The sequence below is a fragment of the Sturnira hondurensis genome, unplaced genomic scaffold (genome assembly GCF_014824575.4).
Source record: "Sturnira hondurensis isolate 20B ecotype Veracruz unplaced genomic scaffold, ASM1482457v3 Scaffold0006496, whole genome shotgun sequence".
Classification (NCBI taxonomy): domain Eukaryota; kingdom Metazoa; phylum Chordata; class Mammalia; order Chiroptera; family Phyllostomidae; genus Sturnira; species Sturnira hondurensis.
In genome coordinates this window covers 13,095,409-13,122,268 of record NW_028079127.1, presented here as the reverse complement: position 1 = coordinate 13,122,268, position 26,860 = coordinate 13,095,409, and the positions used below count along the sequence as shown (strand labels likewise).

The following is a 26,860-nucleotide window of genomic DNA, read 5'->3' as shown; positions in this document are numbered from 1 at the left end:
GAAGCCCGGCATCGGGGTCATCGAGTGGAATCTGCGTCACGAGGACCGCCCTCTCTCAGAAGTTCTAGGGAACCGTCTCTTCCTGGTCTCCTCCAGCTTCTGGTGGCTGCGTCCCACCCCAGACTCATCGCTGTCTCCTCTCTCTTTGTGCCAAATCTCTCACTGCCTCCTGCTTAAAAAGATACCGGGGGTGGGGTGCAGGGCCTGCCGGGCCATCCAGGAAGTCCCCCGTCTCGGATGCTTCTGACACACGCCTGTGACCACCCTTCCTTGACCTGTGAGGTGGCAGTCCCAGGTTCCAGACCTCAGGATGGTGACGGCCTCAGGGAGGCGTTTCTTCACCCGTCACACCCCTCGTGATGGCCCCTCCCACTTCCGACTACGCCACCACTGCCTCTGAAAATGCAGCAACCACACATGTACGGAGTTAAAAACAAGACATAAATAATCCGTATAAAGGAACACCGAGCGGCAGGACAGGCTGATTCAATCTGAGGCTCTGAAAATCATCCCTTAACCCCATCGCCGGTGATTTTAACACTTGACATGAAAGCACTGAGCCACTTTAGAAATATCCTGGGGTTCAGGGACTATGAAACCACAATCCGAGAAAGTGCACATGTATGAGGGGGGCCCCCCCAAAAGCCCGGAATTATCCTCTGGAGGGCAGGGCCCTTGTGGAACAGGCTTCCCTGCTGGGTGGGTGTTCTAGGAACCCATCTGGATCCGTGCACCAGCTGGTGTTGTTGTGAGAGGCTGTGTTTGGCTGCAGTGAATTTTTTTTGCGGACTCTTTCAACGTGTTTGCCCATTGCATGATGGGTGATTTACAAGCCCAACTGCCCACATCACGCTGAGTGTTCAGCAGTTTTTGACTAAAAATGGCAGGACCCCACACCCTACCCTCCCTAGTCACCGGATCTCACCCCAGTGACTTTTTTTGTTTCCCCAGATGAAAAAAACTCCTCCAAGAGAAGCGTGTTGCCCATGTGGAAGAGGCGACACCAAACACGGCAGAAGCACCAAAAGGCACCCACATTGACGAGTTCAAAAACTGTTTTGAGCTGCGGGGAAAAACGTCTCCATAGGTGTATCGTCCTGAATGGCGAGCACTTTGAAGTGGCTGAAGTTTACACGTGGAAGAATACGTACGCAATAGTTTTTATAAATGAATTCTGATTTCTGGGGCGTGTCCCGCGCCTGCTGTTTCTGCACAGATGATCGCTGTCCTTCCTACAGCCTTCGAGAGGAGCCCCGCCTACAAGAGAAGCCGGCCAATCCCAGCCAGGAGGGCCAGCCCGCCCCGCCCTGACCTGCCCAGTTCTTTCTGCGCGATTTCTCTCCAGGTCTCTGGTTTTATCACATCATCGATTTCTTTGTTCCTGCCCCTGATCCGGTAACTCGACCGAGACTCCTGAATGGATGCCATTGGTTCCTGACGGGTCAGAGAGTTGCCAGAAATAAGAACAACTCGATCCGCCGGCCCCTGGTGTCGCGGGGTCCCAAAATCTCCCAAAACTCACTTAGAATTTACCAAGAGGCCCTCGCGGAGCCCAGGCGCCAGACTCCAGGAACACAGCGGTGCTGGGACGGGACTCACTGCCTTTTGCGGCTGCATAAGGCAGCTGCGCTTTGAAAAGCGCCCTTTTATGGATAAATATGTACGCGCACTCGCCTTAGTGAGCAGCCTAATGCCAGCATGAATAATAAGCACCCGAGGCCATTCGTCCTCCAGATGAACAGCTCTCTGGGGTGACAGTCCATAAGTAAGCAGGATGCATCTCACTCTCCTTCTAGAACGAACGATGAAGAGTCGCGAGAGACGGGGGAAGGCCAGCTTCTCAGGGCTGTGGGAGTTCACCACTAAACTACCCGGCGAGCAGCGGCGTAAATCCACTCTCTGCGTTGGGAGACCCCGACAGAACTCCCTCGAAGGCCCGGTGGCAGTTTCAAGAACGGTGCCAGCTCTCCGCTCCAGGTCAAGGAGCCGGGTGGTGTCGCCAAAACAGTTCACAGCCTGCGTGTTCAGGCTCGTTGTCAGGGCTTGTCCACCAGGGTGCAGGCTGACCGCCAGGAAACCCTTGCTGTCCCCACCCCACGCCCCACGGCTAAGGGGGACCCTACAATAGTATTTGTTACAGGAAAAGAGGATCTGTTTCCAGGGTGGACCAGGATCCGGGAGGAAAGTTGGGGGGGTAGGGGGGTTCCCTTTCTTCCGCGACCATAGGAGACAGGATGTGTGCCATCACCGCGGGCGGGCTTGGCCAACAGGCTGACGGTGAAGGTAGAGGAGACAAGCACCGAGCCGCCGAGTTCTCCCGGAACTGTTTACACCTCGACTCCTCGTCGTCGTCGTGTGAGGTGGCACGGGTGTGGGCAGCATGGACGCCGGCAGCCGGGCACACTGTAACTGCGGACAGGAGTCCTCTGTCGGACCCACAGCAAGGTCCGGCGCGTGCTCATGGTCAGGTCACCCAGGGCCACGAACTTCACAACACGTACCCCAGTTTGGATGAGCACACACACACACTTTCTCCTCTTCAACGACAAGATGGCCTGTAGTTTCACTAGATTCTGAAACTAGTTGTGACGTGCAACTTGTCACAGACCGTTCGGAGCCTTTCGACGATGGCGTCAAATCCCGTCCTGGCGTTCTGCACCCTCCCAACCTACTCCCACCCCCGACCCGCAGCCTCACCTCCTGACGCCTGGGTGCCCCCACAAGGCTCCCGGGCCAGGCACCCTCGGTCCAGCGAGTGCCCTGGGCGTCTCCGTCTCATGCTGACCATCCTTGCGGATTTCTCTCCATCTCTGGTACATGAGGACTTCTCTCCATCTCTGCTGCATGTGTTTTCCAAAGCCTCGGGCTCCTCAGCCGCCCTGCAGCCGCCCGCCAGAGCACCCCCTGCTCAGCCACGCCCCCCACCCCGTTTTCTGGACAGTCCCAGTGAGAATTATCTGTCCACCAGCAGCACGCGGTCTCTGTGAGCGCCCACCAGCTGACATTGGTCCACAAACACACAAAGGTATCTGATAACCAGAGGGGACACCATTCACCCCGGAAGCCAGCGGCAGGGGAGTGTGAGCAGATGCCACGTGGTGGTGCCAAAGGACAGGGGAACCCTGGCAGAGACCTGTCGGGCAAGCTGTGCCTCCTTGGACAGCCGAGCTGGTCATAGTCCTTGGTCACAGGTGGCCTACGACAAGGCTGGGTCTGCAGGGGCATTTCCTGTAGGAAGGAGACCGGAGAGACAAGGCCTTGAAGAAATGGGTAAGCCGTCTCTCTCGGCAAGACTAAGAAACGAGGAGGTACACGGTGCTTGTCACACTATGAGTTCACTGAATCACAGTTCAACTGCTTGGCAAATTTCACAGGGATTCTGCAAGGCCTCACAACGACACAGTCCACCACAGGTTAGAACTTGGGCACCCGCACCACCTGGAACAGAGCGACAAGCCCTGGCCGGGTAGCTCAGTTGGTTAGAGCATCGTCTGGGTATGCCAAGGCCGCAGGTTTGATCCCCGGTCAGGGCACATACAAGAATCAACCAATGAATGCATGAATACGTGGGACAAGAAATCAACGTTTTACTCTCTCAAAAATAAAAAATAAAATACGGCAACAAATGTCCCAAACATGATATTGAGCAAAAGAACCAGGTGGGAAAGTATGTATAACATATGAATACATTTATATTGTAAATGTAAAAAGTATAAAAGCGTGTAAAACTATCCCATTATGTTAGAAAGTTGATTACTCTTGATTACCTTCTGTCTTCTTTTTTTAAAAGATTTTATTTATTTATCTTTAGAGGGAGGGAAGGAGAGAGGGAGAGAAATATCAATGTATAGTTGCCTCTCGTGCGTCCCTTGCTGGGAACTGGCCTGCAACCCAGGCATGTGCCCTGACTGGGAATCGAACCACGATCGTGGGGTTCGCAGGCCCGCGCTCAGTCCACTGAGCTACACCAGCCAGGGCGACTACCTTCTGTTTTCTGATAAGGGTGCTGGCTCTAGGAGCCTGTTCAGTTTGAAATTTTATCAAGCATCAATTTATACATGTATTTATTAAAAATACACCTCTATTATACATGACGCATAGTAATAAATGTTTAAAAATAATTTGTTCCAGAATTTTAGAAAGACAAGCTTAAAACAATGAGATGCCATCATGCACCTATTAGAATGGCCACAAATCCAGGCCCGGACAACACCAAGTGCAGGCAGGGACCTGGAGCAAGCCCACTCACAGCCGGGCGAATGCCACGCGGTGCAGCCACTTCAGAAGACAGCTCTGCAGTTTCTTATAAAGCTAAACCCACTCTCCCCACAGGACCCAGAAGTCAAGCTCCTTGGTCTCCACCGACGGGGGTGAAGACCTACGTCCCCACGAACCCCTACACATAGGTGGTTACTGCCGTTTTATTCATAGCTGCCGTGACTTCGAAGTAACCAAGGTGTCCTCCAGGAGGCGAGGGATAAGTAAACCGTGGTTCACCCAGACAACGGAACATTATCCAGCTAAAAAGAAACGAGGTGTCGAGCCTGCAACAGTCATGGGGAGCCTGGCATGCAGGTCACAGAGAAGAAGCCCGTCCGGGGAGGCGGCCCATCGTAGGCTTCCCACCACAGGCCCTGTGCTCCATTCTCGCCAAGGCAACACGGGGAGGCCAGTACCGAGACCAGGGGTTTTCAGGGGTCACGCGAGAGGAGGACGAATCAACAGGGAGCAGACAACGTTCGAGCTACACTGCAGTGATGGATACGTGCCTTCCACATCCCGCCAAACACACGGAAGGCATAACCCCAAGAGCGACTGCCCCGCAGGCCAACTGTGGGCTCTGGGAGACCAGGACCCGCCAGGGCGCGTCTGTCCGTTGTAACAAGCACACCGCCCTGGGGAGGGAGGGATGCTCATAATCCCGGAGACGGGGCACATCTGGGGGCAGACTTTCCACGGGAAACATCTCCCTTCCATTCCATTTCGCTGTGAACCTAAAATCGCTCTACGGAATAAAGGCCGTTTTAAAACCCCGCGGAAGTGTTATTTGCAGAACATGCTCTAAGAAGGGTTACATGCTCAGTAAGCATTCTTAAGTGGGGGGATTCTCTGAAGTGTGATTATAATGTAGCCCCCCCAGACCCCCCCACCCCCAAAACCCAGGATGCTGGTGTTTGGACTCGGGCCTGAGTTCGGAACACTTCACTGAGTGCCGGCCTCGCAAACGCAGTCAGAAACCCCCCTGCGGGAGAATCTGATTTATGAGCTGTGACTGCCAATTCGCTAGATTTGTCTTCTCAATGAAGCCTGTTGAGCCCAATTGAATTTATTTTATTTTTTAAAATAAAGATCAGCCCAGAGCTGGCGGTGCCGTGGTAGACTTGAGACCCCGACCAACCAGGAGTGTGATTTCAACGGCATAAAAACAATCGCTGCGTTACGCTCCTCCCCAAAAGAGTCGTGCGTCGTCATCGTCCCTAACTTCTGCGTGGCCTTCACCCCGAGTCTGCCCTTCCGATTGACGTTTAAGTATCCAAGGCTTTTCGTTGCTCTACCGCCTGAGGGTGTTCTCATGTTTTCCATCACACACCCTTACCATCTCGAGTGTGAAAACCCACGGAAAATCAATCCCACGGTCGTGTGTTACCACACGACGCTGCTGATCTCCCAGCTCCCGCCCCAGTAACCGCGGCTCCGGAGAAGGCCTAGTAGGAAGGTCCTTTTCCAGGATGCTCGCCGGGAGCCGTCCCTAGCGGCCCTGGACTGCCTGTGACCTGGCGGAGGCTCGCACTGTATTGCTGAAAATAAATTTTTTTAAAAAGGTAACTTGGACTCCATCATTCCAAAGAGAAATTTAGCAAAGAGCACCGACTGGCAAGGGAGAAATGAACATCAACACGGAAAAGGGCACGTCCTCATTGGGGAGCATCCGTTCTCGGCAGAGCGGCCCTCACACACGCTTAATCTGATCTTTACGACACATCCATCGTGCGTAAGTGGGGATAATTAGACGGGACCGCGGAACCAGGCGGTTGTTGCTCGGAATGATTGCCGTGGGGCCCATCCTCGGCACAACCCGGCCCGACGCCGCGCACAAGCGTGGAGAGGGGGGCCCCGCAGGTGATCAGACACATTTGACAGAAGCCGGTGCGCTCAGAACAGATTTCTGGGGAGCAGGAGAAAGCAGATACTATGAGCTGAGTCTCAATAAACCGGAACGCAAGACTAGGAACAGGTAGCACCAGAGAAAGGACTGGTTTTTAAGAAGTACAACAATTTGCTTTCTTAAGCCGTTGGAAGAAAAACGGAAGCAAGCCTGGGTGGGAGGAACCCGCCGCGGTACACAGGCGCCCAGGTGTTGGGACTCTGGGGACTGTGCATCTTCGAGACTAAACTTCAGCCCTCCCGCCCCGGCGGACCCTGCTCCCGCCCTGAGGGCCACTCCCAGCCCAAAGGTCGACGATTCAGTTATTGGCACAACGCGATTGGTGGCCACACTCCCGTGCAAGTCTCCCTGGGACGTGCACTCGCCCCCCTGGGGAGCCTGCGTCTCGCCCTTCCCCACATTTCACTGCACCGAGCTCCATGCACTGCTCCACCCTTGCCAGGGATCCTTCATATTTTATCAAACGCACGGGCGCTGCGGCGGCCCATGAGGGGGCTCTGCCACTCGGGCCGGGGGATGATCTGACTTCCTCTCTGCCCCACAGCGTCCTGGACCCCGAAGCAAAGCCACTGCTCTATCCAGACAGGGAGGAGGATGTGGAAGGGCTGTGGTGGGCGGCCACCAGCCCCAGAGTGGAGCGTCCTGGACGAGGAAATAGAAGCTGCAAAACCCCAACGGGACCGAAGGGTCAGTGCACTAAGGTGGAGCCGCCCTGAATTTCAACAGAAGAATAGGAGAAATGGCGCTCTTCCCGGACTTTTCCGGAACTGAGGGAGTCGTCGCTGGAGCCTCACGGCCCAGCCGCTCTGGCTCATTGTCGCCCTGACAACGGGCTGTCGCATTCGGAGACAGCGGTTTAGACGACTGTGTTTTCTGTTTGCCGTCCCCTGCAGCACCTGGACTGAATGCCAAGCGCTCCCAGGATTCGGGGCTGCCCTCGGGAGACAGCAGCTGGCACGGGTCCCCGGACCGTGCAGAAGACAGAGGGACAGCCCCATGTGACGTGCAGCTGGGCACGGGGTGGGAAGGGACCTGGATGGGGTTCCCAGACCCAGTTCTCGTGCCAGGGGACGCTACCCAGCCCTGCCGCTCTGGGCCACCGTGGAAGGAGCTGCCGTCAATCTCTCTGTTCTCCCTTAAAATGACGACAGCCAGAGGCCACCAGTGCTCCCGGGGACTCGGGAGGGTGGGTCACGCCACACTTCCTAAAGCCGCCTTCCTATCCACGTCCCAGCGTGAGCGCGGGGCAACCACAGAGTCGAATCTGGGCTAGTCACGTTGTTATAGAGGGCTCGGCCCAGTGCAAAGGACAGAAAGGCACTCCGGCTCCGCAGGAGCCAAGGGCCACGGGCTGCCTCCCTACTCACGGACAACGTGGAGTCGCTCCAGTTCCCAGCTGACCTGAATCCTCAGCAGCTTCATCACGAACCAGGACGAGCACCCGGTGGGGCCAAGGCAGGTTCACGGTCGGGTGAGCGTGCAAAGCCGAGGTTCTTCTGGTGTTGCTATTCATTAGCGACTGGATTACTTTTCGGAGCCTGCTCTGCCCCTCCCTGTGTTTGCCTCCAGCCTTCCCCATTTCCTCTCAGCTCCGTCCTGTACCTTCCAGCAGGTGAGTCCGAGTTTTCCCGAACGGTCGGGTGTGTTCAACACCGCACAGAATCCTGCGCCCACACATCTCAGGCGACTCCGGCTTACTCACAAACCCCGCACCAGGTGAGGCTACACGCTTTTTTCAGATTTGCTGCTGAGGCGGTTCCAACATCAGGCAAGTTTCTGGGCTCCTTCATCTATAAGGGACCGTCACACCTGTAAATTTCTTTTACACCACTTTCTCTACATTGTTTACACAAACAGGTTAACAGATAAAAATCCACATTTCAGGAAGACGTGTGCATTCCTCCCCCCACGACCCAATTCCAGAATACTTTCGTCACTCCCCAGAGAAGCCTCATTTGGGCGTGTCCGTGTGGGTGTGTGGGCTGTGCCCTCTGGTGGGAATGCGGGTAACAGGGAGCAGGGGGGCCATGCACCTGGGTGGGGCACGAGTGGGAAGTCCCCGCATCGTCCTCTCAGAGTTGCTGTGACCCGAAGACTTCTCCGAAAGTATTATGTCCTAAAAAAAACCACGGAAAGCTCGTACCTATTAGCGGCCACTTCTCGGGGTCCCCACCCGCAGCCTCCGTTGCCTGGTAACCACCAGTCAGCTTCCCATCACCATGGATTTGCCTCTTTCAAAACCCAAACGTCAAACGTCTTCCAAGGGGCACGACGCCTTCCGGTTTCACCCGTGCTGTGGGGTGTAGCAGCATCTCGCCCCTTTTCGCGGCTGGGGAATCTTCCACGGCGCGGAGAGGCCACACGTGTATGCCTGCTCACCGGGCGAAGGGCGTTCGGGCTGTTTGCGCTTCCTGGCTCTTCGGGAGAAGGCGCCGTGGGCACCATGGTCCAGCTCCTGCGCTCCTGCCGATCTTCTGCATCCGTGGAAACGATCGTCTCCCCGTTATTCCATCCACGCAGGTGTGCTGCCCTTGCCTTTTTAGGTGTGAAACCAACTCTTCCTTCCCAGGATGAACCCCTTTTGGTCCTTTTTTTTTTTTACAGGTCGCTGGGTTGAGCTTCCTAGGATTTGGTGGAGACGTGTGCGTCCACATTCACCCGAAACACTGGCCTACGGCATCCCTCTCTGGGGATAACTGTATCTAGTTGGGTTTCAGGGTGAAGCTCAGTGTCTTTTCACTGAAGTTCAGTGATGACAGTTTAAACATACACCACGATTGTCACTTTTTGTAGCTGTGAAAATTTTTTTTTACATTGTATCTCGTCATTGGGAAGGCCAGTCATACACGTGCAGCATGTTTATTGAGGGTCGGGACCTGGTTTCGCCCCCACGCACGGGCAGTGGAACGACACCAAGCGTGGAGGCGGTCGTCACACCCTGTCCACGCCCGGCCATGGTTTCCTGCCGTCACTCCCTACGCGGACCTTCGAGAAGGAGGCCGTCCCATCTGCCTCGTCTTATTCCTCTGTTATCGCCCCCTCCACGAACTCATCCACGAACCGCCCCCGGCCAGCGTCCCTCTCTCCTGGAAGCTTTGGTGCCCCTGACTTTTGGGGAACAACATCCATACAGGTGTGTTTTTGCTGCAGGCTTTGTGCTGACCATTTCTGCGTGTGTTTCCTTCCCCGAGAGACTTCCGGCTGTGCTTACCCTTCTTTTATCTCATCAGGAGCCTCCGATACGCACTTTTTAGCCTTAGCCCATACTCGTGTACGTTGTTTCAATAATTTTCTTACCGCCTCCTTGATACAATACCCAGCCTGCTGTGTGGTAGCGACAATGATTAGACGTATCAGGCTTCTGGCCTGAAGCTCATCAAACGTGGATAAGTAATTGTGCATTATAACCGGAGCGTTTCCCCTGGTCAGCAGTCGGGCAAACAAACCCAAAGACTATAAGGTGGACCTCCCTCGCCGACAGCATAGCACCACCATTTTCCCAGGGGCACCTGGAGAATGGGAGCCCGGGAAACGGACACCATGGCATACGTGGTTACTCCAACAACCGGCAGGGGAAATGACTTTGTTCCCCCCCGGCAGGGACGAGCCGCCCCCAGAACAGACAGAAGTACCTGGTGTCAGCAGGATGACCGAGGTGACGATCAGGGAGCAGATGACCAGGATGACCAGGAGCGCGATGGCGATTCCTTTCCAGTTCCTCTGGGGAGGGTTGCTCCCCACCAGCTCCTGAAAGCGACGACATAGAGGGGAAGCCAGGTGAGCCAAGTCCAGAAACCAGACACGCCCCCTCCACGCCTTCCATCCAAGTCAGGACCCAAGCCACGGAACCGCGGGCCCGGGCGTGCTCTCCCCCCTAAGCCGTGACGAGCTTGTTCCTCAGTCCCCTGTCTTCCCTGTGCCGTGGCCAAACCCGAAGAAGGAATCTCACATTCCATTACGCTCACGGCTCGTGTGGGAACTTGGAGTTTCTCCACTGACTAAATTCGGTCCTTAAGCCCAGGGTGAGGATGGTGGGGTTTTCTCTTCACGGCATCCCACGTGCGTTCCCCCAGAGAATCAAAGCCAAGGGAGCTCCATTTTCTAGCCCTGAGTCCTCTCTCGTCTGTCTTTTTAAAATTTAATTATTGTTCAAGTACAGTTTTCTGTCTTTTACTCCCATCCCAGCCCACCCCCCAGTGCTCCCCACCTCCCTCCCATTTCCACCCCCCTTAGTTTTTGTCCATGTGTCCTTTAGACTTGTTCCTGTAAATCCTTCCCCTTTTCCCCCTGAAATTCCCTCCCCTCTCCCCTCTGGTCACTGTCCCCCCACCTCCCCCGTTCTCTATTTCAGTGTCTTTGTTCTTATTTTTCTGTTGTCTGTCTTGGTTGACATCACACTGTTTGTTAACCCGAGCCTTGTCTTTCCTCTACGGCTCCCCGGACAAGGCTTCCAGGCACCCCAGGACCGTCTTCACGGGGCGACGCACCTGTCCCTGTGCTGGGATTTTTGTCCCCTGCTGGGAGTCCTGTTTGCATCGGAGCAGGGACGGCGGGGTGGGAGGTGACATCCGGAGACAACGCTAAAGGTGGACTCAATCTAGGAATTTCATCAGGCATGCCGCCCGCTGAACCAAAACTCTAGTTCCTGTCAAATTATTGGGGTTACGTAACTTACGGTTGGAACTGGGGTCCTGTGAGAGACGCAGGAAGTGACAGTGAGGATTAATAGTGAGTTAGAAGTGTCACACTGATATATTCGTAATTGTAATTATTCACTGGACAAGGGCAACGGGGACGCCCCGGGGTGCAGAGAGGCAGATGGCCACACTGCGGACGGGGTTTCTCTGCCTGCACACAGGTCACAGAGCACCCTGTCACAGCACAGCACCCGACGCGTGCCGACACCAAGTCAGGACGAGACCCAAGGGCGGCGACCTCGAAAACAGAGGGGGCGATACCTAAATACTTCTTTATCGAAGACGGCACGTTCTGAGACCAAATGGCTACAAATCAACACGCAGGTGAGGCTCCACCACGGGATGGCCAATAATTAACCCCCGACGTCTAAATATTGAAGATTCACCGTCCACGTAATCAAGGTAAGAAAATTCAGACTCCAAACACTCAACGCTGGCTTAACTAGGCTAGAGGAGTAAGAAACATTCAGTTCAAAGCAGCGAACATTTGCTACCTAGGTTGTTAAATAAATATTCTGAGAGCTGTAATAGTCTGAGCAGGACCTAGTTCTGTGGCTGCTTAGAAATTCCTAGCAGTATTCTTATTCGCCATCCAGAATTTAATTTATCGATGACAAAGTGACTTTTTTCGCACTTCAAAAGAAGACTAGCCCTGGCTGGTGTGGCTCCGTGGGTTGGGCATTATCCGTCAAACTGAAAGGTCGCCGGTTCGATTCCCAGTCAGGGCACAGGCCTGGGTTGCGGGCCAGGTCCCCAGGAGGGGGCGTGTGAGAGGCAACTGATCGATGTTTCTCTCTCGCATCAATGTTTATCTCCCTCTCTTTCTCTCTCCCTTCCCCTCTCTCTAAAAATAAATACATAAAATCTTTTAAAAGATAAGACTCAATATGGAATCCTGACACAATGTTATACTGGGGACAATCTCCTTTCCCATTGCACTGGGTTTTTCCGTGAGAATGCCAATGCCCGGAAGTCATAGGATCTTGCTGATTCGGCAGCTTCTCACTTTACCCACAATTACAAGGAAAACCAGCCCTTTCCCTCCAATTCGTGAATAGCATAAATCTCAAAGCAGTTCTATCCCTAAACCAACGTAGTGCGGACAACCTCTTCCAGACATTTCTTGAACACTGATCGGATTGAATGCCAGGGTCCACCATCCAAAACCTAATAGATCGATACCCAATAGTCTCCAAAACAGAACGTATAGATACTCAACACTGAGTCTTCCTCCAGATTGGGAAGGACACAACTCACGTTACTGTTTCATCAGCTTAAACCAGTGATGTATTTTGAATTTTGCTCCCAAGAAGAAGAACCCAGAGTTCTAAATTCTACTTTAAACCCGTCTATCAGACGTTCAGAGGCAAAACAGCTGAGGACGTCTGCTTTCTGCCACTTTCTTAACCACCCAGGAGCACTGCAGCCGAGCCCCTTGAGAGTTCAATACCCCTGTTTTGTTTTGTTGTGGGCAACTGGAAGTAATCAAATTCCTAATTAGGACACACACAGGGGCTTTAAATGTTTCCAGTGCTCTTGTCACGGAGCGTATAGTCAGAGATGAAGAAGGGGTGTTTTTGTGGTCTGCAGGCCTGGACGGCAGGCGGTTCCAGGAGAACTGTTGGAAGGCACACTTTGCTGGAGAGGAGAGGAGACGAGAGGAGAGGGGGGAGGGGGAGGGGAGAGGAAGGGCGGGGAGGGGAGGGGAGGAGAGGAGCGTCTCTCTGGGGAAGCACAAAGTGATGCCACGTGAACAACGGTCGCCAGGTGTCCACCTTCCCTTTTATTTGCTGGAAGGATCACGTCACTAATGCACAAGGATGGGATGTTTTGCAGAATCCTGGTTCTTCCTCCCGCCCCCGCCCCCCCNTGGAGAGGAGAGGAGACGAGAGGAGAGGGGGGAGGGGGAGGGGAGAGGAAGGGCGGGGAGGGGAGGGGAGGAAAGGAGCGTCTCTCCGGGGCAGTACAAAGTGATGCCACGTGAACAATGGTCACCAGGTGTCCACCTTCCCTTTTATTTGCTGGAAGGATCACATCGCTGATGCACAAGGATGGGATGTTTTGCAGAATCCTGGTTCTTCCTCCCGCCCCCGCCCCCCCTTCTCACAGTGGAGTTTGGTGGGGACAAAATTATCCACTCACAAGCAGGAGGAGGCAGCTGCAGGGCCACAGGGCACTTGGTGGGGAAAATGTGACCAAAGCATCAGACTGCTGTCTCAATTCCCTGACATGCCCCCTCTCTGACTCCTCAGCTGCGTGAAAATGCTCTCCTTTTGCTTTTGGGGGGGTGGGGTTTGGGAGATCTTGTTCCCCTCTCTTCTCACCTTGTCCAATCGAACGAACCTTTCTCCACCTCCAAACACCAGTGTCAGTCAGGGCTTTGGTTTTGCCTGTGCACGGGGCCCGTGGACCTGAACTTGGAGAGGTGATTCTGCAGCAGTGTAACCGATAGACTTGTAAATATACACAGCGAGGCAGCCCTCGATGTCACCAGGGTGCCCCTGCCTGGCCCGCCACGCCCAGGACGGATGGCCAGGACAAGGCGGGAGACGAGGAGAGAGGGAGAAAGCCCACAGATACAGAGGGGACGAGGCGGGGGGTGAGAGTAGGTTTGCGTCCATATGGAAAACAACACACTCATTGATAAATAGTCACACGGTAACGAACACTGTGTTTCGCACGCTCACGACGGTAAACCTGCTTCTGTCCCACGCGGATGACCAGGAGGCAGACGGTAGCAAAACACACCACCTGAGGCACGGGTGAAGGGAGTGTTCAGTCCCGAAAACCAAACACGCAGTTTCCGTCTACGGGAAGGATCACATGGAAGAGAGAAGACCCACGCTCTTCGGCTCCTGAAGGTAGACTGAGGGCCGGAGGCAGAGCGGCGTATCGATGAAACATCCTTCTTTCTAACCATCTCGAACCAGCAGGACGAGGGCAGCTTCACCGGGGAGCGGGCGGGGTGAGGAACGCCTGATGGGCCCTGGAGGGTGAGTCCCCCGGGGAGGGGAAGGTGGGAAGGAATCACCTTAAAATTGAGCAACCAAGTTACGTTCTGCAGGGTGGGGATGGAAGCCGCGAGACGGAAGCTGCCACTGTGGGCGGAAGCGTGAGTGGGAAAGATGACGGGGACCGCTTCCCCACGCCCCCTGGACTAAGACGGGAAGGCGAAGGCGGAGCTGAGTCACAGTGACCACCGCGCGGGACGGGGCGCAGGGCGGATCCGAAGCAGACGGGGAGAGCAGGGCGCCGTCTCCGAGCGCTGCCGTCCAGGAGGATTCTCACAGCAAATCCCGGGGTCTCCGCACTCACAGGCGAGCAGAACCTCCTTATCAGACTCGGTGTTCATTCGCCAAGTTTCATTTTTCAGAGTGCAGGTAAAATTTTTTCCCACACTTGGAAAAACAATAATAGGAAAACAATTTAAAAAGAAAAACATCACAGACTATCTTGCTAGCCCCAGAAAACACAATTTTCCCCTTTTTCTAACTTTCTCTCTTTGCACATTCCATTCTCAGTAGGAGGCACCAGAGCACCGATAGGGCTTTGGAGACGGGGCGGGGGGCAGGTTCGTGTGTGCGTCTTTGAACGCCTAATGCAGCTTCAGGCAGTCAGACTTCCTCCTCTTAACCTGCAGGAGTTGAATTATTAAAAACTTGAGTCAAAAAATGACCCTGCTTCCCATGAAGGGCAAAGGAAGTTAATAAATGGTCCCCTGAAACGTGGAGCTTCAGTAATGCATTTCTCAGTAGAGTTATAGATTTTTGCCTGGGATGGTGGGGATGAGGCTGTGATAGATTCCCGTTCTGGTTGGTACGCACCCGCCGTAGAGAGCCTGTGAGCTGCCTGTACGTCAGCAGGCCAGACAACTCTCCCCCAAAAGTGACTGTTGACCAGGAACTGAGATGCAGCTGGGAGGAGACACGTCAGGGTGGAGCTGCGTCCCGCCGAATTCATGCACAGAAACTCCGCCCTGCAATGGGCTGGCATTCGGAGACTGTGCTTTGGGGGGCGTCAGGGTTCGGTGAGGCCAGAGGGTGGGGCCCCCCTGATAGAGTCGGTGCCCTTAGGAGACGAGGTACCGGAGCAGAGGCGTTCTTCCCTCTCCCATCCACAGGCATCGAGGGAAGGCTCTGTGAGGAGCTGCGTCCCCAGACACCACGGCCGGCACTTGGGCCTTGGACTTCCAGGCTTCAGACCTGAGGGAAGGTCATCTCCATGGTCCGAGCTGCCCACCTATGGCCTTTCGCTGTCCCAGCCTGCACACAGTAAAGCCCGGGCTGCTGTCGGAGAGCACGCACCCAGGTGGGAGTGCAGTGGGGGACAGAGAGGAGGTGGGGGACAGTGTGGAGACAGGGTCCTGAGTGTGGGGACCTAGGGGAGCAAGGGGCAGGGTTGGAGTGGGGGCCAGAGAGTGGGGCCCAAAGGTCACGGGGCCAGCTTTGGCTTTTCTCTGAGTGCAAGGCACACGGGCACAGCAGCGCACGGCTGGGCCTCTCGTTCAGAAGGATTGCCCGGTGGGAGCTGCTACGTGGAGAACACCAAACAGGAGAGCGAGGGCAGGAAGAGGAGGGACCCTCGAGGAGGCCGGGCAGAGGACGGAGGCCTGCCCCGGGGGAGGTGGTGAGAAGTGGCTGATTCCGGGCGCACTATAGAAAAAATCGAGTCCAAGGTACTTCTAGGGGCAGATCACACACGCTCAGCGCTAGGACACATTCGTGTCTCCCTTCTGCATTCAGGGCCCTCTCTGAGGCTCTTGGCTTTGTCCTTGAGGGCCAAGCCCTTTGCCCATCACTACACGGAAGTCTGGGCGCCTCCGGTCTGCCTCTGAGCCGTGCCTGAGGCCTCCTCATCCTCTACTCACAGTTCACTGCTCCTGCAGCGAGTCACCCCTCCATACCCCCGCCCCTCCCCACTTTGACTATTCCATCTCTGCTTCCTGATATTCTTCTCCGTCTTCATCTCATCGGGCAAATACATCCGCCATCTTTCGTTACCGAGCGGGACATTCTGGGGAGCCTGGCCTGGTTTCCCAGGCAGAGTTCATTATTCTGTCCTACGGACACAAGGGTGATACTTTGTAAATGCTTTTCGGCAACACTGTGGCACCACCATTAACGTATGTATCCAACGCCTATGTCGTCACCAGACTGCAAGCTACTTACTGACAGTGGCCTGGACACATCTGTTCCCAATGCCCGGGGGCAAACCTGGGGTCACGGCCGTGCTCGGGGACTGTCTGCTGAACGACCGAATCTGCGAGCGCCTTCCTAGCAAGGAGCTGTTATTTGCTGGCCGGTCTGGCAGGAAAGCGATTGTGTGATTGGCGCAGAGAGCCGGGCATCACTAGCAGCTGGGTTGCATTAACGAGGTCACAGGGAGCAGCTGGCCCTGCGCGAGGTAATGCGAGCTGACATCCAGGGCCGGCCATCGCTTTGTCCCTAACGACGTGGCTGATGCTCATGCTTATTTTTAACACAGGCAAAAAGGAAAGCAAACAGTGAACTAAAAACAGACTCAACCTTTCGCCCAGGTGGTTGACGTGTGAAATATTAAACCCATCTTTGCAGAAGGCTGTTATCTCAGGAATGCGTGATGACAGCCTGATACTCGGTGTGGGGTTGTGCAAGGGGGAGTGGAGAGACACAAAGTAAAAGAACAAAGACAGCAGTGTTCAGGTGCCAGTGTGACTGGGGCCTGCTGTCCCTGCCCACCCATCGGGCCACATATGCATACCCTCTCGCTCTGGGTTAATGGTGCATCTTATCTTGGCCCGAGCTTCCAACGTACCCCAGGACTTCTCCTGCTGCCTCGTGTCTATGATCACGAGCGAAGACTGCAGTGCAAACTCTGAGGTGCTGGGTTCAAAAATTAAAGAAACTGGAAGCTAGATAAATGGAAAAAAGAAAAGAAGCCTGGCCTTGGCCTGGTGGCTTAGCTGGTTGGAGCGCTGTCCTGTGCACCAAGGGGTTGCAGGTTCGATTCCTGGTCAGGGCACAAAGCAACTGATTTCTCTCTCTCTCTCCTCCCACCCCTTCCTCTCTCTCTAAGATCAATAAACATGTCCTCACTGAGGACTGGAAAAAATAACAACACACTTTTTAAAACAGTGCAAGAAGCACAGGAGGCAAAAGACATCTGTTTGCTCAGGTGTCAGGACTAAGTGTGGACGTGTTTGTAACAATTGTAGCAAGCGTAAGGGGCAGGCGTTACTGCCCACCGCTCTCCCTGAGCCCTGAGGTTTCAGGAACGTCTGCTGTGCAGTGTGGGAAAGGCTCCAAAGCACATTCAACTGCCTGCTCTATTTAAAGAAAGTAAAGAACACAGCGACACTGGATGCCTTCTGTCACTTGTCACCGCTATGTTGGAGCTCTCGGTCAGGAAAATTGGAGTTTTGACCTTGGCCGGGTTCCCAAAAGGGGTGGTCCAGGCCACAGGTCGGTGACTCCGCAGGGAAGAGCACCCCCTCCCATAGCAAACAGCCCCCTGGAATGTTTCGGGCAGGCGGCACGCGGCAGGTCTGTCTCCTGTCACGTAAATACGGCCCCACAGGGCTGAAGCTATGGAAGGTGTGCAGTACAAGGTGAGCTGAACAGGAGCGAGAGCAGGAGACGAGTTTTGCAGGGAAGGAAGGCCTCTCCCTACGGCAGCTGCCGGGGGAGACTGGAGCCCGGGAAGCTGAGAGACCGACGTGCCCGGGGTGACGGGAGGGGCGGGCCCCGCGGCAGCAGCGAAGGTCCAGGCCTTGCCAGCCGCGATGGGCACAGCTGGCAATTCTGCATGTTATCGCCCTGCACTAATGGCAGAGGGGTCAACCAGATGGGCCCCTCACTCGGGAAGGAGGCAGTGGATTCAGTTATTTTTCTCCCAGCATTCCGTGGTTCAGCCAGTCAGTGTCTCCCACCAGGCAGGCTCTCAGAAGGATGGCTCCCCCAACTGCAAGGGGCCCTTTCTTGGGCCAATTGATAGTTTATAAATGCCCAGAAGGTTCATGTGAACCGCCCGGCCTGCCGGCGGAGCTGGTGCCTGTTGGCCCGCAGAGCTCGCAGTCAGAGCTGGGAGGCTTGCCCCGCTCCCCGAATGTCTCCCCGCCCCTCGTCAATGCTGTTTGGTCTCCTTAGGACTTTGGGGTGCTTTTGCTGACTGTGAGTGTAAGGAATAGATGAGAGCTGAAGCCACAGGACCCTATTTCGTGTGATGGCACCTCAGTGACTGGAAGTCACTGCAGGGCTGGGCTCAGCTGGGCAGCCAGCACCCCGTGCGTGGCAGGTGGCGGGGGATGGAATCTGACCCCTCGGAAACCCTCCGCTGATGTCACTAATTAGAGATTAAGTTCGGCGGGACCGGCTGTGCTTTTGCGGCCTGGTGATTAATCAGGAGCCATCTCTCTCCTCGTGACAGAGAGGGGCTGACAGTCCCCGTTATTACAGGCACACCCGCGGGTGTCCCTCCTGGCCTGTCACTCCCTCCTAGCTCTGATGACTGTCCCCACTCGGGTTCCCTGGGGGCTCTCTACCGCCCCCTCTATTTTTGAGACACTGGACCCAGATCCGAGCTCTGTCTCTACCAACTTGGAGGCTTCTGAAGCGGACTCTTACACAACAGGGCTTCCTGCTTCTGCCTGGGGCGCACCCTTTGAGGTCACACCCACCTCTGGTCACCAAGGTGGCTGCCGACCCCCCGCCTGCTTGCCTTTTGCCAGGTGAGCCCCTGCCCTATTGTCCTTCTAGAAAAAAAAAACACGAAATGGGCAAATTACCTACTGCAATTATATATGTTTTTCCATTTCTTCTCCATCGTGTTTTACCTACAAGCCCAAGCCTAGACCTGACAGTACTTGAAGGTTTTCAGTGTAACGGACAGTGCCCGGCAGCTTCTTTACGAAATGAATTCAAAACTGAAGCTGCTCGTCCCTTCGGAGCTCAGTCTGACACAGCAGACCCATGACAACGGGACACGTCGAAGACATCGTGTGGCTCCACAGGTCACAAAAGCAGCGTGTCCTGGTCAGAAGATGTTCCCCAACGCGTCACGCCCTGAGAAATCCGCTCCGTGGAAGCAGGCCACGCAGGTATGTGGCAGGGGGTCAAACGGAGCCTGGGTGCCTCCTGCGTGGTTGCTGGTGGCTGCCGTGGTAAAAAACCATCGTGACACAATAGGTGTCTTGTCACACATGCACTGAGACCCACAGGCGGGGCTGAGACCTGGCGGCTCTTTGGCAAGCCCTGCCCATCACTCGTCACCCATCAGAAGCCCCCGCAGGCTCTCCAGAAAGATGAGGTGGCTGACAAACAACTCTCGAGGGTGCCACCCTCTGGCGTGGCACCCTCTGCCCTCCTCCCCCACCCGTGGGTGCCGGCGGCCACACTTTCGTCCTGCCAACCCTCTCTGCTCCCCCTCAGCCTGGAGTAAGTAATGCGACCAACCGGGGGACTTCAACCATTCCAACTGACTCCTGACCATCGTCACGGAAGCCCAGGAGAGAGAGGGAGGGTGGCAGAGGGTGCGCCCTCTTCCCACGGCCGTCGTGGGGGCTCGGAAGAAACTAGAGCAGGTTTACAGGCCGAGAGGACTAGAGGAGGGAGGCAGGGAGCACAGAGACCAGAGGCAGAGGCCGAGACGAGACTTCCTTCTCCTCTGGAGGCCTGAAGGCATTTCCCCCTTCGATTTCAGAAGGTGCTCCTGTTTCTTGACGAAATATTGTATTTTGCATTTTTTTTTTTGGTACTAGTGTAAGTCGGTTTCTGAAGCTTGAGAGCAAAGATGCAGATGCCACGGTACAGAAAGGTACTGGTCCGGGGCCGCTCTCCCCGGGGCTCCCCCACCCCCCCGGGGGGAGTCCGCCTTCCTCAGGGAGGGGCACCACCACACTTCCTGGGAGGAGTTCGAGGCCAGGGGAAAATTTGGACTATTGGCTGTGTTTACAATTTTAAGCATTGCTAATTGGACCTTCCTGGTCTTTGGGAAGACTGGGTTTTCCACCCGTATATATGGCTATATTTCCCCCTGAGAAACACTGAGTGAAATCTAGCAAATACCATAATGCACCCTCAAGGGTCCACCCTTATCATCACCTGTCAGTGTTGGAGTAGAGTCCCCTGGGTGACCCGAGGGGCCAATTCGAGCTACAGCAAATGCCGCCGAGGCGGCCGGCACCACGGAAGGTGCAGGGGGGTCCTGCGGGCTGTCCCTGAGACGGTCACTATTGCAGGTGCCATTCGACTCAGGAAGAAAGCTCTGGTATTTTTGCCCTGGCTGGGTGGCTCAGCTGGTTGGAAAGTCAATAGGTTGAGGGTTCGATCCCTGGTCAGGCCACTGACAGGAGGCCATTGTCAATGTCTCTCTCACACTGATGTTCCCTGTCGCTCCCTCTCCTTCCCCTTCCTCTCTCTCTCGAATCAATAAGCAGCCCTGGCCAGGTGGCTCGGTTGGCTGGGGCATTGTCTCACACACCGAAGGCTGAGGTGTGATTCCTCATCGGGGCACATGCCAGGGTTGCAGGTTGGGTCCCTGGTCAGGGCACGTCTGGGAGACCACAGATCAACGCTTCTTCCTCACGTCGGTCTTTCTCTATCTCCCCCCCTCTCGAAACCAATCAACACATCCTTGGAGGAGGGTTATAAAAAATAAAGAAAGCTCTAGTATATTTAAAGTCTAGCTGGCCTAGAATAAAACAACTTTTTTTTAAAACAGCTATTCTTGTCATCAAGAAGGGTCCGACACTGGCATTTTCACCTCACTCGGTCTCAGAAAGACATACGGCACCAGAGAAATTACCAACCACGGGTGACGGAGAAATTAAACATCACAGGCATTAGCAGTCCTCATTTGCCCTGTTATGCAGGCAGGCGCGCACAGGTTCCAGACCAGGGCGTGCACATCTTGGGGGAGGGGAGGGGCGCCATTATTTTGCCGACCGTAGTGAGTGGTGATTTCCGAATGACGTAGCGTGAAACATCAGTGAAGATAACAGCTGACAGCAACGGGCACAGCCGGGTGAGCGGCACAGCCCCAACGCTGAGTGACAGGGGTCAGACCCCAGTCACACACGCCGAATGATTCCTCTGATAGAAAGCTCACCGGCGGGGCAACTACCGCTACAGAGCTCATACGTACGTCTATAAAGACAAGCCAGAAAAGAAATTTTCATAGAATACAGGATGTCGCATACCTGGGTGGGGAGAGAGGAATCCCCACGGGAAAGGAGGAAGCAAGGTGCAAGCGCTCGGCGGGTGCAGGCCCTGGATGGAGATTCGGGGGCTGTTTCAGGCGGTACCAGGCTGTGGAACTACACGCTCGCACGCAGTGCAGAGTTCGCAATGGCCATAATTGGGCATGTGTTGTGTATAACAACCTGTGACATCACTGGCCAGGAGTGGTGAAGAGAAGAGAGACTTCTTCTCCTCCCCTCACCCTCAGGGCAGGAGAGAGAGACTTCAGGCCAAAGATGGCACCATGAAGCATGAGGGGGGGCAGTAAGTCAGATGCTGGGAGGGAGCATATGCTGGGGGGGTGTGTGTGCCAGTTTTGATGCCAGGTTGGGGGGCACGGAGGCAGGCCAGGGCTCTCTGAGAAAACGGAATTCAATGCGGTTGTTGAAGGATGTGTAGAAGCCAGCCAGGTGAACAGCTGGGCAGGTTCTCTGCTCCGAGGGAGCGCAGCGTGGAGAGTGAGAGACGGGTGCCCATGGGGCTTGGACACCCCAGGGCTGTGTCTCATGACGAGGTTCCAGGAAAAAGCACGGGGAAAACCAGGCCAACTGTCTGGGCAACGTCACGGGCTCTGTATTTAATCCAAAATGCATGGGAAGGCATTGCAGGAGTCTGTAAGCCACCCCGATGACTTCTGGAACAAAGCAGGCACTGATTAATGATTCCACTCGTTTACCGACATCAGAAAAAGCGCCCCGAGAAAGACCGGGACTGGCTGCTCCTTCCAACGCACTTTAAAAGGTGTCAGATATGAGGCCAAGCTGGAATCGGATACCCTAAAAAGGACAATGCCCACGCAGCAACTACTAATGTTTTGAGGAGAAAATAAACTACGCCAACCCAACCCCAGGATCGGCCAGGACGTTGCTCCAGTCTGTGGCCTAAATGTATTTCCTGTCTAATACTTATTCGCTGCGAGAAGCTCTGACATAAATTTGCTTTATGTATCATGGGCCATTTACGATAAGTACAAGATAGCGGCAAATGACAAAATCAATGGGGCCTCTCTCTCTCTCAGGAGGGTGGAGCAGCTTCCTAATCGCATGTCCGTGTTCAGGAGGACAACAAATGACGTGCGGACAGGAAGAACAAGTGGTAAATAACGTTTAAAGCTGCTGACACGTGCTCACCGGTATTCATCATGTCAGCCTGCCTGACGCACACTCCGATTCTGTGTTACGGGCTCATTTAATTAATCTTTGTTAGTGGTGGCTCTTATCTCTTCATAAAGGTGTTCGAAGCAGTCCAAAGGTAATGTGGGACAGGAGGGGTCTAAGAAAGAGCCCCCAGCAGAAAGCAGAACTCTGAGTGATCCTTATCTTAGAAGATTCTGGTAACACACCAATGAGGCCAGTCCCTACTAGAGACATTAATGGGGAGCGATTCCTGGAGACACTCCGTGGGTTCGGTGTCCTGTCTCTCTGCGTCTCTCACAACGCCTCCACCACTGTCTCCAAACTGAGCACCCCACAAATCCAGGATTTAAATGAAATGCTCTCCCCTTTGGCATAGCTATGAGCACAAAATCAACACTAACAGAAAAGAATCTTCAGAGTCTACACAAGCACTGATCAAAAATGCTGAAGAAATGTGAATACCCAGAGGGGATTTCAGTCATTTCTGCCATGAGTTACTTTGCAGACCAGAAAGTAAAAACACTTGGGTTCAAAGATGCAAATGACCTAAATAACACCCTAGCACCCCAGCATGTGTGAGGAGCTCAGAACTAAAGGTAAGATAAAAAAAGAAACACGGAGAAAAGAATTTAGAAGGCACTGAGCAGAAAACAGCAGGGAACATCAGATGCAGGGAGAGGAAGAAGACCTGGGACACCCAACTCATGAGGAAGACTCATCTAAAGGGGCCACAGTCTGGGTCTCTGGGATGCACCACACAGCCAAACGCATCTAGGCACCTGTGGGCACCACACATCTGTGCAGAATTATGTCTCTGCCTTAGTAAGAAAAGGGGAACTGTGGGTTATAGTGGCCTCTTTAGAGCAGCTATTTACCTAGCACATTCTCTAATAATTTCTACCTGAAACTCCTGGGGTTGGCCAAGCGTTTCATTTTTTTTCCACATAAGATGGCTCTAGTAGCACTTAGCTGTCTTCAACACCACTTAAAACAAATTTTTTCAGATTGTATTGTGACAGCTGCCATATCAGTATGCATTAAAAAACAACACAACTGGACAATTTTTACGCAATTTAATTCTGAAGATGGAAGACTATATGTAACATTTCCAGTGTATTAGGCTCTATTATTTCCAGAAAGGTAAATGTGCCACTGAAACACACACAAAAGAAAATTTGTGCTCTGTAGAGAGAGGGTGCTGTGACTGATGGAATGTGTTAAAAGTGGTTGGTGAAGTTTCATGCAGGAGGTTTCTTGCTGGATGATGCTCCAAGGTCAGGTAGACCAGTTGAAGTTCATGGTGATCAAGCTGAGACATTAACTGAGAACAATCAGTATTCTACCATTCAGGAGAGAACCAATATACTGAAAATATGGAAATCAATTAAGTTATTGGTGAAAATGAAAAAATGTGTCTTTTATTTTATGGGAAAAAACCACAGCCTTTTTGGCTCCCCCAACATTAACACACATTCTGCACTTGGAGTGGCAAATTTTTGGTCCTGTGGAAGTGGCCCAGACCAGAAACAAGCCGGGTAAGTTTATAGTGTAAACTAAATTAAAATGAATTTGTTACGTTGATTTTATCGGGCCAGTTTAAGTCATTATCTGAGGACTTAATGTCTTTAAATATTGCTGTTAAAAAACACTGAAAAACACCTTCATTGTTGTTATAGCTACTGCTGACTTAAAAAAAAAAAACACAGTTTATAGCAACACCAAGGAGACCTGAGGTTGAGCAATGGCATACCATGAAAGGAAAGAACAGAAATACTTATTTTACTCTGGGTGTTATGTAACAGATGAAGAGAACTTGTAGGGAGCCTCAAGGAAAAAGAACACAGTAAATGTTTTATTGGGAAATTGGACCTACAAGGAAACATCAAGGTAATGAGTCTACTTATCTGAAGAAAAATGGCTCAGGCCACAACTTAATTACTGCCTCCACGGAGAGTAAGCCAGGGATTTTTGGACAAAAGGAAGAAGAAAGAAGAGTTTTCTAGTCTGTGGGACAGAAGGAAAAAAGCTAACGGACATGACAAGCAAGGGGATCAGAAAACAACTTCATGTATTTCATGAAGCGACGCGGTGGAAGCCTACTCAGAATCTCCTGGGGAAACAGGTCAAAATGCAGATTCCCGGGCCCTCCGGAGCCTGCTGACCTGCCGTCTCTGGGGTGGGGGGCGGAGAATGCTCGTGTAGACCTGCCCAGGCAGTGCGCATAGACACTGAGGTGTGAGAACCCCATCTACAGGCAGGGCTCACCCTATGCCTGCGTCTCCCCAGAAATCCGTTTCCCAAATTCCACGGAATTGGCTCCCGTGTGGACTGCTCAGGCTGCCCGAGGAAGACTGCTGTGTTGGAACAGGGGCCAGAGTTTTAATGTCCAGTGCGGGGTCTCCAGTGCCCTCAGATGCGGGTCTTCATCAGACCACCCCCTTCTCCCCGCCTTCTCCTCTTCCCAGAGGAAAGCGCGGTCGGGCCCGTGTGGGGTGTTCTCTCTCTGGTTCTTCCCAAATATCATTCTGCCCTTTCCTCAGCCCTGTTCTGAGTCCTGGGGTCCAGCCCTGACCCTTGCAAACTGTGTCCCCCTGTCTGCCTTTGCTGGGGATTTCAGCTTGGCCAACAGGGGGCCTTGGCTGCAGCTGGTTGGGAAGCAGGCCAGAGGTGCAGAGATTTCTCTGTTGGGGTCCCCGGCTCTGCCCAGCTTCCCTGGCAGGGGCGACTCCCTCCCGCGACCACCCCCTCGGGGGCTCCCCTTGCCCCTTCAGGCTTAGTTTAGGGCAGCTGCCAGTTTAGAGTGTTGCTGTTCTTAGGGGTGACACCTCTCTCTGGCCCCTTGAACCCTGTCCCCAGCTCCGCCAGCAGTCCCCTGAGGCAGAGGAGGAGTGTCTAACTCGGGTCCCTAACAAGGGCCCAGGTTTCTGTAATCGTTCTGAGGACAACTGTTCAGTCTCGGGAGGTGATCGTCCCTGGCTACCATAGAGGACGCCCACACTACCGGCTGGAGGGCCCGCCCGGCGGATCCACGGAGCCGGACTGTGCCCTGGCCTGGACCCCTGGGGCAGCTGCGTGCGGGCAGACCCTGCAGACACCATACCAGCTCACGGCCCGGAAAGGAGTGCTAACGAAGGAATTCCAGGTGCCATGGAGCCACGCTGGGAGGTACCTGGGGGATCTTCCTACAACCGAGGAGTCGGAGCACCTTGCTTCACTCGCCTCCTCGACGGCAGACGGCACGTTCTGAGGACACACAGAGAAAATGACCACTCAGTCGGCCTGGGTCGTAACTGATGCTGACCCCGCCTGACTGGGAAGGCGCAGTGAGCAAGCTGATCGGGAGTTGTGACTGTAAGGAGCCTGCTTAGCCCGCGTGAGAAACGAGTCACTTACGTGGTTTTGTGTATTCACCGTTCCCAAGGAGACACCCCGCACAATGCCCAGAAGCTGTGTCTGAAGGAGACTGATTTCCCCGGCTTTGCTGAGCTTCCTGTTTGCTCACAGAAGCGGGAGTTGGACTCTCGGTTATTCAGATTAGGAGCTACGTCAGCAGGCCGGGATTTGGTAGCAGAGTAACCACGGACAGATTTCTCCCTAAAGAGTTATTGGTTCCAGCGTGAGGGCGGAGGGTGTGGCAGAGAAGGGGTGGGTCCCCTCTCAAGCCCCTTCAGTACAGGTCTTGGCTTGGCTCCATCCAAACATCACTGTGGTTTTTGGACCCTGGGCAGGGGACGTCAAGTTCAATGAAAAAGATAAAGCTCCTAACGGGGAAAGCGGCCCAGTGTCTCCGATACTGAACGTGTGCTTCTCTGGCCCCGACAGGGAACTGGGTGCCCAGGGCCACTCACTGTTCACGGATTGACAACACTAACCAAGTTCAACTACTGGGTCAAAACTTAACCATCGGCTCTGGCTGGTGTGGCTCAGTGGATTGAGTTCCAGCCTGTGACCTGAAAGGCCGCTGGTTCGATTCCCAGGCAGGGCACATGCCTGGGTTGTGGGCCAGGTGCCCAGTTGGGGGGGCGTGTGGGAAGTAACCACACACTAATGCCTTTCTCCTTCCCCTTCTCCCTCCCTACCCCTCTCTATTAACAATCAAATCATACTGCATTTCATTTTAATAATTTTTACTGATTCAGAAGGAAGCCGAAATCGCACAAGAGTCGTAATGCCGGGGTCATCTCCCACCTGCCATGGGCCTCAGATCTCACGACCTCGAGAATCTGCCACGTCAGACCAGTTCTCCCAACACGCGGCCAGCGGCTCACGGCCCCGGCACACCCCACGGAAACATGCCAGAGAGGTGCAGATCGGCCATAGCCAAAGACAACCAGCGCGGAAGGGGTGAATATATCAGACCCAGGAGAGCTTCCTTCTTAATCCCGAGTCAGGATTATTAAGACATCTTTATTAGTATTGAACCCAGGAAGGGTGTTCTCGGGCTGAGAAAGTGCCCTTGAGTTATCTGTCTGGAGTATAACTCAAGTCGAGAGAGAGACATCTTGGACGCACACAGGTAAGGGAGGTGCCTGGCGGGTACAGCCAACACCTGCTACAGGGGTTCCTTTCCTCTCGGCTGGCTCAGGGCGCACAGAGGAACACGGGGTTAGCCGCGTGGGGGAGGGGAGGATGGAGAGGGGGCCCACG

General features: G+C 54.1%; 1 protein-coding gene across 1 annotated transcript in view; it reads right to left on the bottom strand.

The window, feature by feature from the left end:
* The window catches only part of DPP6 (dipeptidyl peptidase like 6), a 190,076-nt gene extending 174,990 nt beyond the window's left edge, over nucleotides 1–15,086 (bottom strand). Inside the window, exons 1-2 of the mRNA XM_037049919.1 lie at nucleotides 15,066–15,086; nucleotides 9,799–9,913 (exon numbers count right to left, since the gene is read on the bottom strand). Coding sequence (XP_036905814.1) covers nucleotides 9,799–9,913; nucleotides 15,066–15,086 — 136 coding nt within the window. The remainder of the gene's footprint in view (nucleotides 1–9,798; nucleotides 9,914–15,065) is intronic.
* Nucleotides 15,087–26,860: the final 11,774 nt, after the last annotated feature.